This window comes from Sorex fumeus, unplaced genomic scaffold (assembly GCF_029834395.1).
Source record: "Sorex fumeus unplaced genomic scaffold, SorFum_2.1 ptg000044l, whole genome shotgun sequence".
NCBI classification, from domain to species: Eukaryota; Metazoa; Chordata; class Mammalia; order Eulipotyphla; family Soricidae; genus Sorex; species Sorex fumeus.
Window position 1 is genome coordinate 66321088 of NW_026606101.1, and position 12055 is coordinate 66333142.

At 47.8% G+C, this 12055-nt stretch overlaps 1 protein-coding gene across 2 annotated transcripts in view; it reads left to right on the forward strand.

The window, feature by feature from the left end:
* PCCB (propionyl-CoA carboxylase subunit beta) overlaps positions 1-6412 on the forward strand; it is a 28927-nt gene extending 22515 nt beyond the window's left edge. Inside the window, exons 11-15 of one of the 2 annotated variants that reach the window (XM_056121615.1) lie at positions 3191-3298; positions 3501-3601; positions 4068-4216; positions 4656-4755; positions 6139-6267. In XM_056121615.1, the coding sequence (XP_055977590.1) occupies positions 3191-3298; positions 3501-3601; positions 4068-4216; positions 4656-4752 (455 nt within the window). In that variant the 3' untranslated portion in view covers positions 4753-4755; positions 6139-6267. Of the gene's footprint in view, positions 1-3190; positions 3299-3500; positions 3602-4067; positions 4217-4655; positions 4756-6138 lie in introns of both variants that reach the window. The other variant, XM_056121614.1, reaches the window with a different exon arrangement.
* The last annotated feature ends 5643 nt before the right edge of the window (positions 6413-12055 follow it).

A 12055-nucleotide genomic window follows, 5' to 3' on the forward strand; every position in this document is an offset into this window, starting at 1 on the left:
GACAGGGCTCTGGGGACTCTATGTGTTGCTGGGATCAAACCTGGGTTAGCTGAGTGCAAGGCAAGAGCCTTACCCACTATACTCTAAGTTTTAATCACGCGGCCTTCCCTCAGCCCTGGCTAGAGCCTGCACGTTTGGTTTCGCTGTGGTTCCTTGAGTCCCTTCTCCCTTGACTGAGTCTTCCGTGCTGGTGCTTTGGCGTACGGATGTTCAGTCAGTTGCTGCTTTTTCATTTTGAAGTAAAGTTTCATGCCTCTCATTGGCCTTTTCATTCCTTCCTTGTCTGTTACTAGCAGGTTCTGCTGTTCCCTACAACAGTAAGGAATAATAAAATGAAACGTTTAGCAAAAAGTTTCACTCATTGGCCAGCAGATCAAAGAAATACTCAATTTAATCTACACCAGTGTTACTCCAAAAGAGCTTTCCAAGATGAAGAAAATATTCCCTGACTATACTATTTGATGTGATAGTATAAGCTATATGTACTACTGAGCAACTAAAATATAGATCATGGAGAAAGCAAGTTTTATTTTATTTTTTTTCAGTTTTCATTATAGCACTGTAGCACTGTCCTCCCATTGTTCATCGATTTGCTCGAGCGGACAACAGTAACGTCTCACAACAAATTGTGAGGCTTGATGGTTGTTACCGTTTTTGGCATATCGAATATGTCATGGGGAGCTTGCCAGGCTTTGCCGTGTGGGCAAGATTCTCTCGGTAGCTTGCCGGGCTCTCCGAGAGGGGCAGAAGAATCGAACCCAGGTTGGCCGGGTGCAGTGCAAACACCTTACCCGCTGTGCTGTTCTTTATAATATTTTAAAATTATTTTAGATTTAGTTTAATAGCATACTGAGTAGATCTATTATTTTCAGGAAGTTTCTATCAAGACCATAAGAAGTCTTTTAGTAGAATTAATGAACAGGTTCCAAAATTCATTTAGTAATACAAAGGAGGCAGAATAGTCCACTGAGTACTATAAAAAGAATGAAGTGGGAAAGCTTACATTAGCTGACCTTAAGACTTAACTTACAAAGGAACATTCCTCACTTTACACGACCAGCTCTTTAATGCAGCATATTCTTAATTTTTTTCCAAATTTTATTAGAGCACCATGATTCACAAAGTTATTTATATTTGGGTTTTATACACAGTTCAGCACCAATCCCACCACTAGTGTCTTCTTTACCCCACCAGGGCTCCCAGGGTCTCCCCTACCCCACCCCTGTCCTGCCACCTCGACAGGCAGGCTCTTTTTTTTTTTTTTTGACCTTTTGGGTCACACCCGGCGATGCACAGGGGTTACTCCTGGCTCTGCACTCAGGAGTTACTCCTGGCGATGCTCAGGGGACCATATGGGATGCTGGGAATTGAACCCAGGTTGGCCGTGTGCAAGGCAAATGCCCTACCCGCTGTGCTAGCTCTCCAGCCCTGACAGGCAGGCTTTTAAGTTTGGTTGTTGAAGTTTGCATCTTGTGTTTGCAGTATTGTTGACTGTAGCTTGGGTATTTAGTTACATCTCTCCTCTGTACCCCAATGTGCTCGGTTCCCCTTGACCCCTGGAGAGCAGCCTATTCCCTGTCATTTGCCTGTAGGAAATTTAGCAGCATCCTTGCCACTGTCTACTTGCTGGTACCAGTACCTTGTCCTGTCCTTCTGTCCCGTGTGGCCCCTGACAGCCGTTTGCCTCCTTGCCACATGTCCCCAGGATAGAAAAATTGCCCAGGGCTAAGAAGCAGAACTGTAGAGCTGCAGTCGCAAAATATCCACCATCCCACAACAGAACCACGTAGTAGACTGTGAAGAAAGAGACCATACCACTGGGGAAAGGAAACCTGTTCTGTAAATGGTGACGGAGTAATTAACTATCTTTGTAGAGAAAACAGGAAAGATCCTGTTTCACTTTATACACTAGAAACACAGATTGATTCAAAACTGATCCTAGGGGCTCAAGAAATAGGGTAAGACCTGGATTCAGTCCTTGGCAGCACATATGGTCCCCAGAGCACTGCCAGGAGTAATCCCTGAGCACAGAGCCAGGAGTAAGCCCTGAGCACCATTGGGTGCGACCTGACACCCCTCACCTGCAGCAATCTCAGAAAGGGGGAAAAAGCTCATCTGAGACCTTGATAACAAATTCCAGATCTGCAGTGTTCCTAGAATACAGGTCCATCTTTGCACCTTCATGGTAGGCAAAAGTTATTTTTTTCTTGAGGTGGGGGTGAGGTTCACACCCGGCAATGCTCAGGGGTTAAACCTGACTGCACTCAGGAATTACTCCTGGCGCTGCTTGGGAGCCTATGGGATGCTGGGAGTTGAACCAAGGTCGGCCTTGTGCAAGGCAAATGCCCCACCCACTGCACTATCGCTCCAGCCCTGGAAAACAGTTCTTGAACAGGATATAAAAACCTCTTTAAGTTTTATTTTTTTAATTTTTTTTTTTACTTTTTGGGTCACGCCCGGCGATGTACAGGGGTTACTCCTGGTTCATGCACTCAGGAGTTACTCCTGGCGGTGCTCAGGGGACCATATGGGATGCTGGGAGTCGAACCCAGGTCACCTGTACGCAAGGCAAACGTCCTACCTGCTTTGCTATCGTTTCAGCCCCCAAAACCTCTCAGTTTTTTAAAAAAAGGAACTTCATAAATTTTAAATTAAGGCCAGTTCAAAGATACCATTTATTCCTTTGAATAGGCAAGTCGCAGGCCAGGAAAAACATCTTTACAATACATATATCTGACAAAGGACTAATATCAGAATATATAACAAATCCTAGAAAGTCAACAGGAAAAAGACCAACAGCTCAAAAGAGGACCAAAGTGCAGCACTTCACTCGGCCGAAGAAACGCCTCCACTTCTCTTTTCCCTTTAAGTCAGCCTCTTACCTGAAGACTAAGCAGCGGCCAGGGGCTGGCCAAGTAGGAGAGGGGACGGGGACATAGCTCAGGGCCTACCCCCAGCACAGCAGGGATACCTCCCCTGCCCCCATAAAAAAGATGCTCGAGACCCAGAGAAACATGCTCGGCCCATGGGCCGCCTCTCCAAGCTGGGCTGGGCCATGGCCAGATGCCCCTAGACGATCCTTCACAGTCCCTGTTTTTCCGGGGGCAGGGGACTCAGCACCTCAGCAGGAAGTGGCCTTGGCGGCCACCAGGGCACAGTCCTAGAGGGGTCACTGGGTTCCTCTTCCCAGGGTGCTTGGACATCAACTCGTCTGTGAAAGGCGCTCGCTTTGTCCGCTTCTGCGATGCCTTCAACATCCCGCTCATCACCTTTGTCGATGTTCCTGGCTTTCTGCCTGGTAAGTCGAGGCGGTGCGGGGGCGGGGGGGCAGGGGGGGCTTTCCTGAGGGAGGCACCCCCTTCGGCTGGGCGTCTCGCAGGGTTCCTCCGATCTGTGGCTCTATATTTGGGAGTCTAGAAGCTGTGCTGCAGGCAGGGGTGGCCGAGGGAAGACCCCGCGGCTGAGCTTCCTTGGACCCTGACGGCTTTGCCCTGACCCAGGCACAGCCCAGGAGTACGGGGGCATCATCCGTCATGGCGCCAAGCTTCTCTACGCGTTCGCCGAGGCCACTGTCCCGAAGGTCACTGTCATCACCAGGAAGGTGAGGCGGGTGCGGCAGGTGGCGGGAGACGCTGGGCCACACGTGTGGGTGCTGGTCAGCGTGTTAACTGGGAGACCTCTGGGCAGAATGCGGGGACTGCTTTGCCCCCGCTCTTGCACCCCTCTACCCCCACCCCGCCCCTGTACCCCTCTGTCCCAGACACTGTACCCACACAGCCCCGGAGCTCGCGTCCCTTCTGTCCACATCTCACTTGCTTCCTGGGGCGTTTTTCAGCATCACCATCCAATTAACTTGTTTTTTGTTTTTTGGGTCACATCCGGGAATGCTCAGGAGATATTCCTGGCTCATGCATTCAGGAATTACTCCTGATGGTGCTCGGGGCACCATATGGGATGCCGGGGATTGAACCCGGGTCTGCCTGTGCAAAGCAAATGCCCTACCCGCTGTCGCTCGGGTCCTGCATGCAATTCCGGGCACTGACACCCCGCCTCTGGGTCTGTTGTAGGCCTATGGCGGTGCCTATGACGTCATGAGCTCGAAGCACCTCTGCGGCGACATCAACTATGCCTGGCCCACGGCAGAGATCGCAGTTATGGGAGCGAAGGCGAGGAGCCTCATTTCCCCTCCTGGAGCCAGAGACAGACCCCTCGAAATGTAGCTGGGGAACTTGGGGGCAGTGCCGGGTCCCCTACTCTTCGCGCCTGCTCCCTCCCGGTGCTGGGTCGGGCTGGAGGAGCCTGTGCTCGGCTGTAACTCTCCTGAAGGGGAAGGCGAGGCATCGGCCCTGCTAGCCTGTGCTTGGACCTCAGTGAGGTGGTGGCGTGGGCAGGGGCTTTCTGTTGCTCAGCCTCTGCCCGTTTCCTGCTTTGAAACAGCGTTGACTCCAGGGAGTCTGACGCCAAGGCCCGTCTTAGTTCAGCCTTCCCTGGCCGCTGAGTCGTGTGCTCAAGGCTCGTCTTCCCCTGGGGGGGACTTCGGGGTGACCAGCTCCTGGCTGGACTGCTGTCCCTGGCCCGTTTGCAGCCACGCCCGGGGACAGTGAGTGGGGGGTGGGGAGGGACTCCAGCAGACACCTTTGTCCTGTCGCCCGCAGGGAGCAGTGGAGATCATCTTCAAGGGGCGCCAGAACGTGGAGGCGGCTCAGGCGGAGTATGTGGAGAAGTTTGCCAACCCTTTCCCCGCGGCAGTGAGAGGTGGGTGCTGGTCCTTGGCTGGGGTGGGGCGCTGTTTTCTCCTGAAGCCTCAGATGCCATCAGTTCCTCCGGGGCATCTGCCTGTGGCCGAGGCGTGGGCTGTGCAGGGCAGTGCCACCGAGGGGGGCGGCCTGTCTAGGCTCATCCTGCTGACCAGGGACAGACACTTTCCTGCTACTTCAGTGCGTTGGTTTGTTTCTTCCTTTTATTTTTTGGAAAAGTATGACCGATTTTATGTGGGAATTTTGAGGAAAGTGGGGAGAGGGAGCACGAGAGCAAGAGAGAACGTGGGTTTCTCCAGAGAGGAGAGGGCCCAGTCCACATGCAGCCTGAAGGGTTGATGGTGTGGAAGTGTATGCTGGCGACACCTGGCAGGAAGACACGGACACCGTAAGCACTGTCTCCCCTATTTTAATTTGACTTTTGGACCTTTGTGCTTCGGAGCTGCTCCCAGCTCCATGCTCAAGGTTTGCTCGCTCCTGCAGTGCTGGGGATGTCACTCAGTCCTTGGGGTGTCACTGCCCCTGAAATCACTGCATTCCCCGTGTTAGTGTTGTGTCCAGGGTCAGGATTTGGTCTGCGCTCAGCCGGGAGCTGCTTCTGCCTTCTTGCCAGGCATCGGTCAGGCAGTGGTGGCCCTGGCAGGCTTGCTGGAGGACAGGATGGTCTCAGGTGGTCAGTGACGACTGTCGGCTGGGTTGGGCACCAGGCTGCTTTGCACGCGGTCCCGAGGGCGGTGAGAGGGCAGCCTCCAGGCACCTGGAGTCTCTTTGGATATTGTGCCGAACCCCTTTTGGCACCTTGTACTTGCTGAATTGTCCTGATGCAGGGGAAGTGGTGGACCCACGTGTACTTGGGGGAGGGGCCACAAGCCTTGTTCAGAAATGGGACATAGAACATAGAGAGGAGAGCACTTGTAGCCAGTTTGGAAAGTAGGTTTATTTTTGGGGCGGGGGCAAACAGTGGTGTTCAGAGCTTACTCCTGGCTCGGTGCTTATTCCTGGCAGGCCTAGAGACTGTCTGGGTTGCCAGGGGTTGAACCAGGGTTTGCCTCGTGCAAGACAAATGCCCTACCCGCCATGCTATGGCTCCAGCCCCAATAGAAGTGTTTATTTATTTGTTTTTTTTTAAATGTGTTTCTTATTGAACTCCCCTTGGCAGAGAGGGCCCCATGCTCTTCTTGCCCTGTGTGGCCAGGCCAAAAGTAGGGGCCCTGCTGGAGGAACAGGGCAGTTTTTCGGAGCCAGAGGCTGCCTTGCAGGCCAGACCCTCTTTGTCCGACAGACAGATGAGTCCTTCCTCACACCTCAGAGAAGCCGCCCAGGCTGGGCACGTCCTTCGGGGCCTGTGGAGCAGGGCTCAGCTGTCTTCTCTGCTTCCCAGGATTCGTGGATGACATCATTCAGCCTTCCTCCACGCGAGCCCAGATCTGCCGTGACCTGGATGTCTTGGCCAGCAAGAAAGTCCAACGCCCTTGGAGGAAACATGCAAATATTCCTTTGTGAACATATGAAAGAGAGAAAAACCAAACCAGCTAATCGGGGCCTAATCACTTCCTGGCCATTTGTTCTAAAGCACCTTTTGCGATCATGAAACCTGAGAATCTAAATACAGCAATAGCTTGAATGACTAAATATTAAATTCTGGGAATATTTCATTTGTGTCTTACTGTAAAATTATTTGCTTTATTAAGAGAGGGGGGAATGGAGGTCAGTGATAAACTACATATAGTCGTGGGTTAATACCTGCCATGTGCCCTACCCTCAAAAAATAATACCACAAAAATCAACTTTTGGGGGGCACAAATTTTATTTTTTTGTGGTAGAAATAGGAAAAATTGAGAAATTGAGAAAGCTAGAAAGAGAACTCTCTCATCTCCAGAGCTGACCTTTTTATGATGCCTTTGTGTATTATTATTATTATTGCTTTTTGGGTCAAACCCAGCGATGCACAGGGAATTACTGGCTCATGCACTCAGGAATTACTCCTGCCGGTACTCGGGGATCATATGGGATGCTGGGAATCGAACCCTGGTCAGCCGCGAGCAAGGCAAACGCCCCTACCTGTTGTGCTATCACTCCAGCCCGTGTGTACTATTTTCAGTTTTTCTCCTAGAATTAATTTTTTCTCCATAGGTGAGATAATAAACATTCAGACAAAACTTACAGGGTTAAACTTCTGTTTGCTTAGTATAACATTTGTCTCTTCTTTAATTCCTGATCGAAGCTGAGCATTAAAGATGTTTACAGATGTATCTTAACAGAGTAGATTTTCAGTAAGAGGTAAAAATTCTTTGCATAAATGTATCTCACATTAAAGAAATATTTTTTATTATGAAAATTTTCAAATCTAGAGAAATGTTGCAAGGGTTGCAAGCCCAGGTTATAGTCTCACCTAGATTCTCCATTTCTTAACATTTTCTCCTTCATCTTCTTTATCAACATGTATTAATTTCATTTGTTTTTATTTGGTTTGGGGCCGCACCTGGTGATACTTGCGGCTCACTCCTGGCTTGCTCAGGACCATGTGATGCCAGTGATCAAAAGCATGAACTCCAGCCCGCCGACCCTCTCCGCGCCTTGGAATTAACTACTTTCATTTTGCTCAGCCCTCATTGGCTCACTGGAGTGAAGATTCAGAATCCCGAGTCCTTTCTTTACAATAGCAGTATGTATTTCCTAAGAAATCTTTACACTGTCTTGTCTTTAGTGACACTGAATTCCCCCACACCTGGCTCTGCTCTGGGTCTACTCCTGATTCTGCACTCAGGGATCACTCATGATGACTGGAGGGACCTTACAGGGTGATGGGGATCAACCCAGGTCAGCCACCTTATCCATTCTGCTATCTCTCTGGCCCCAGCATTGAGGTTTTTGAAGAGTGCCTGTCAATTATTTTGTATAAAGTCTCTCAGTTTGGTTTTGTCTGACATTTAGATTCCGCTTAGTGACTCTGTTTTTTTACCTTCCATCTCAACAAGAAGCAGCTGGTGTTAATTTATCCCATTGTCTCTCATTACTTGGTTCAGGTGGTTACTATTTTCTTTCTTGTTTTTGGACCACACCTGGTGATGCTCAGGGGTTATTTCTGGCTCTGCACTTACGGATCACTCCTGGCGGTCCTTGGGGGACCATGTGTGATGCTGATGCTGGGGATCTAACTGGGGTCTGCTGCGTGCAAGTCAGGTGCTCCACCCGCTCTACTATTGCTCCAGCCTTTTTTGTTTTTTGACTTATTTGTTTGTTGTTGGGCCATACCCAGATATGCTTAGGAATTACTCCTGGCTGGGCACTCAAAGATCACTCTTGGTGATATTCAAGGGACCATATACGGTGCTGGGGATCAAACCTAGATTGCCTATGTTCAAGGTAAGTACCCTATCTGCTGTACTGTTTCTCTGGTCCATTTTTTTCTATTTGTAATTAATAACTGGTCTCAGACCTTTTTTTTTTTGGACCACACCCCTATGCTCAGTGCTTCAGAGTTCATTCCATGCTGGGGATCAAATCCTAATCTCCCACATGCAAAGTTTTGCTCTTCGCCCCTTCGATCTCTGATATTTTTATCTGTTAATAAGTTTCCAGTATTTTAATATCCAGTTAATGGTTGTTGCCTCAGCTGCTCTATGTTGATTATAAAACACTGTGGATTGTATCTAACCATGTCAGAGCCACCCCTGGCGCTGCACAGGGACCACCCAGAGCTGCAGGGGCAGTACTGGGGGCCCTGTGGTGCCAGGGGTTGAGCTCAGACTGGCCTTTTAGCACAGCAGGTAGGGCGTCTGCTTGGCAAGTGGCCAACATGGCCGCCCCGAGTTCGATTCCTCCGCCCCTCTCGGAGAGCCCGGCAAGCTACCGAGAGTATCTCACCCGCACGGCAAAGCCTGGCAAGCTACCCGTGAGGTATTCGATATGTCAAACACAGTAACATATTCGATATGCCAAACACAGTAATAACAAAGTGTCACGATGGAGACGTTACTGGGCCCGCTCGAGCAAATCGATGAACAACGGGAGGAAAGTGCGACACTGCTACAGTGCTCCAGCCCAAACTCAAGAGTTAAAAAAAAATTGCACGTGGTTGACCCTAGTACTGCATATGGTCTCCTGAGTACTTCAGGAACTGTGTGTTAGCCCTGAGCACCACTGCGCATGCCCACACCCTACCAGTTTTCCAAAACACATCATGCTGGTTTATTGAAAATTTTTATAGGGTCATACTTGCCAGTACTCTGGGGTGTTATGGTACGTGTGTGGGAGACCAAACCCAGGGTTTCATACATGGGAGACTTTGGAGCTATCTTCCTGGCCTCTGCAGTGTTTAAAAATAAGTGGATTGTATTTTTTTTTAGGGGGGGGAACATAAACTTAAAAATATGTATCTATTGAAGTACTAATTTACATACTTTTAAAAAGAGATGAAGACTTTTATATACTGCAAGCAATGTTATTAATCTGTTAATGATAATTTCATGTACAGATTATTCTGATACTGCACCTGCCCCAGAATACGCACTTCCTCCTCCAAGGTCCCAAAGGTGCCACCTTTGAGGTCTCTGTTTTGGGGCCATGCCCAGCAGTGCTCCGGGGTTGCTCCTGGCTCTGCACTCAGCATTTACTTCTGGCAGTGCTCGGGAGACCATATTGGATGTTGGGGAATGAATTCAATTAGCCACATGCAGGACAAACACCCTATTAGCTATAGTCTGGTCCTGGCTTATTATTTTTATTGAATCATCATGAGATACATTTACAAAGCTTTCATGCTTTTCAGTCATGCACCCATCACACACCCATTCCTCCAGCAGTGTAACTTTCCCACTACCAATGTCCCTCGTATCCCTCCCATCACCTCCACTCCACCTCACCCCCTGCCTCTATGGCAGGCACTTTCCTTTATTTTTTGGGTGTTATGGTTTACAATATAGATACTGAGAGGCCATCATGTGTGGTTCTTTGTCTACTTTCAGCACACATCTCCCATCCCTAGCGATCCTTCCAACCAGCATTGATACTTAGAGGTTCCTTCTCCATCCCTATTCCGACCCTGTCGACAATCTTTGCATCAATGTTTATCGAGAATATTGGTCTCCAGTTTTCATTTATAGTAATGTCTCTGTTTTTGGCATTAGGGTAACACTGCCTTCATAAAAACTATTAGGGAGAATAGACGTTTCCTTGATATTTTGGAAGAACTTGGGAGTACAGGCATTGACTTCTCTAAAGTTTTGGCAGAATTCAACTAGTGACCCTCTCTGGACCAGGGCTTTTGTTCTTAGGGAGATTGTTAATTATTGTTTCAAATTCCTTATTGATGACTGATCTGTTCAGGTTTTGTTTCCTCTTGGTTGTCTTGGGACTGTGAGTGATTCTAAGAATTTCATCCATATCTTTTAGGTTCTCAAGTTTGGTTGCAATGTGTTCATTGTATTTTTTTTTCTTTGTATTTTATGATCTTTTTTCCTGAGGTGTCTACTGTCATTTCTGATCTCAGTTATTGGAGTTCTCCCTGTATGAGTCTAGTTAAGGGTTTGTTCTTTCACAAAACCAGCTTCCGGTTTCATTGACTGTATTACTTATTTCCTGTATCATTTATTTCTGCTCTAATCTTTATTATTTCCTGCTATTTACTTTGGGATTTACTGTTCTTTTCCTAGTTTCTCTAGCTTGTGGTTAAGTTGTTGATTTAGACTTTCTTTTTCCTGATGTGGCCCTGAATAGCTATGAACTTTTCCTGTAACTGTTTGTTGTGTCATACATTGATATTTTCTGGTCTTCATTCTCATGTTAGATGGAATCACTTTTTTTGATTTTAGTAGTAATCACTCTTAGATTTTCTTTTTTAACCCAGCTGTTAACAGTATTCAGTTTCCAAATATTGACTCCTTTTCTTCCCCATTTTCTCGATTTCTACTTTTGTTGACTTTGTGGTTTTGAGATTTGGGTATGATTTCTAATTTTATGATTTTTGTGGATATCAGAGTGTTGTCCTGGAATGTGATCAATCCAGGCAAATATGTTCCATGTATACTGGAGAATAATGTGCATTCGGGTTTGTGTGTGTGTGTGTGTGTGTGTGTGTGTGTGTGTGTGTGTATGGTCCTCAATCTTTTAGACCCTGTGCTTCAGTTTCCTTTGAGGTTAGGTTCTTTGTTGGTATTTTGCCTAATTGAGCAGAGCACAGTCACTAGTTTGTTCAGGGGCCAGATTTCACAAACTGGTTAAGTATGCTTCTTGAGAACTTTGAAGCTCAAAAAAAAAAAAAAGTAATCTATATAAAATAAGCTGTTTTTTTTTTTTCTTTCTGGGTCACACCCAGCGATGCACAGGGGTTCCTCCTGGCTGTGCACTCAGGAATTACTTCTGGTGGTGCTCGGGGGATCATATGGGATGCTGGGAATCAAACCTGGGTTGGCTGCGTTCAAGGCAAATGCCCTACCTGCTGTGCTATTGTTCAGCCCCAAACTGTGTTATTTTCAATGGGAATCTCCCCAGTGATGCTGAGGTCACTCACAGTGATCGCTGGTTTAGCAGTGGGAGTTTGCCTGGCATTCCAGGGGGCTACCTGCACTCCAGCAATGCTGGGGACTGGACTTGGGCCACCATGGATATAATGTGCATGGACCACTTGTTGAGCTTGAAAGTTCTCAAGAAGTGTACTTACCAGTTTGTGAAATCTGTCCCCAGAACAAACTAGTGACCATGCTTTGCTCTAAAAGATAATGGAGGTGGTCCAGTAAGGCACCTGACAAGTATCTGGGAAACAAGAAGTCCCTTCAGGCACCAAGCTGATGGCCAAGAAAACAGGAAGCTAAAAGGCCCTGAAAGCTTGAAGTAGATGAGTGTTTTTCTCATCTGTGTTCACTTCCTGTGAACCCCCATCGAAGTATCCGGGGGTCTACTGAAGCTTACAATGGCTTCAGAATGGCAGCAGCATTTCATTGGTTACTTTGCTAAAGTACTGAAGCAGTATTCTTAAGGGAGCGCAAAGGGTTTGGGACTGTGTGAGCACTGGTCCTTAGTGAAAAACAGAGGGTCTCCTCATCCTCTGAGGCACACTGTTTGCTGGGCCTTGAGTTAATTTGTACTGAGCCACACAGTATTGAGTAATGAAGCTAGTACTTGAACCCAGGCTGGTTTGTTTGAAACCCAAGTCTATCTTCTAATCACTCATGAGCTAGGTGGCTGGTAAGTACCTTTGGGCTTTGAGATAGTGTCTGAAGAAAATCTGAGAGCTACATTTGGAAAGACTTCCTACCACATGAATGATGGTGCTTGCTAGATAAGTGGTGAGTATGTGC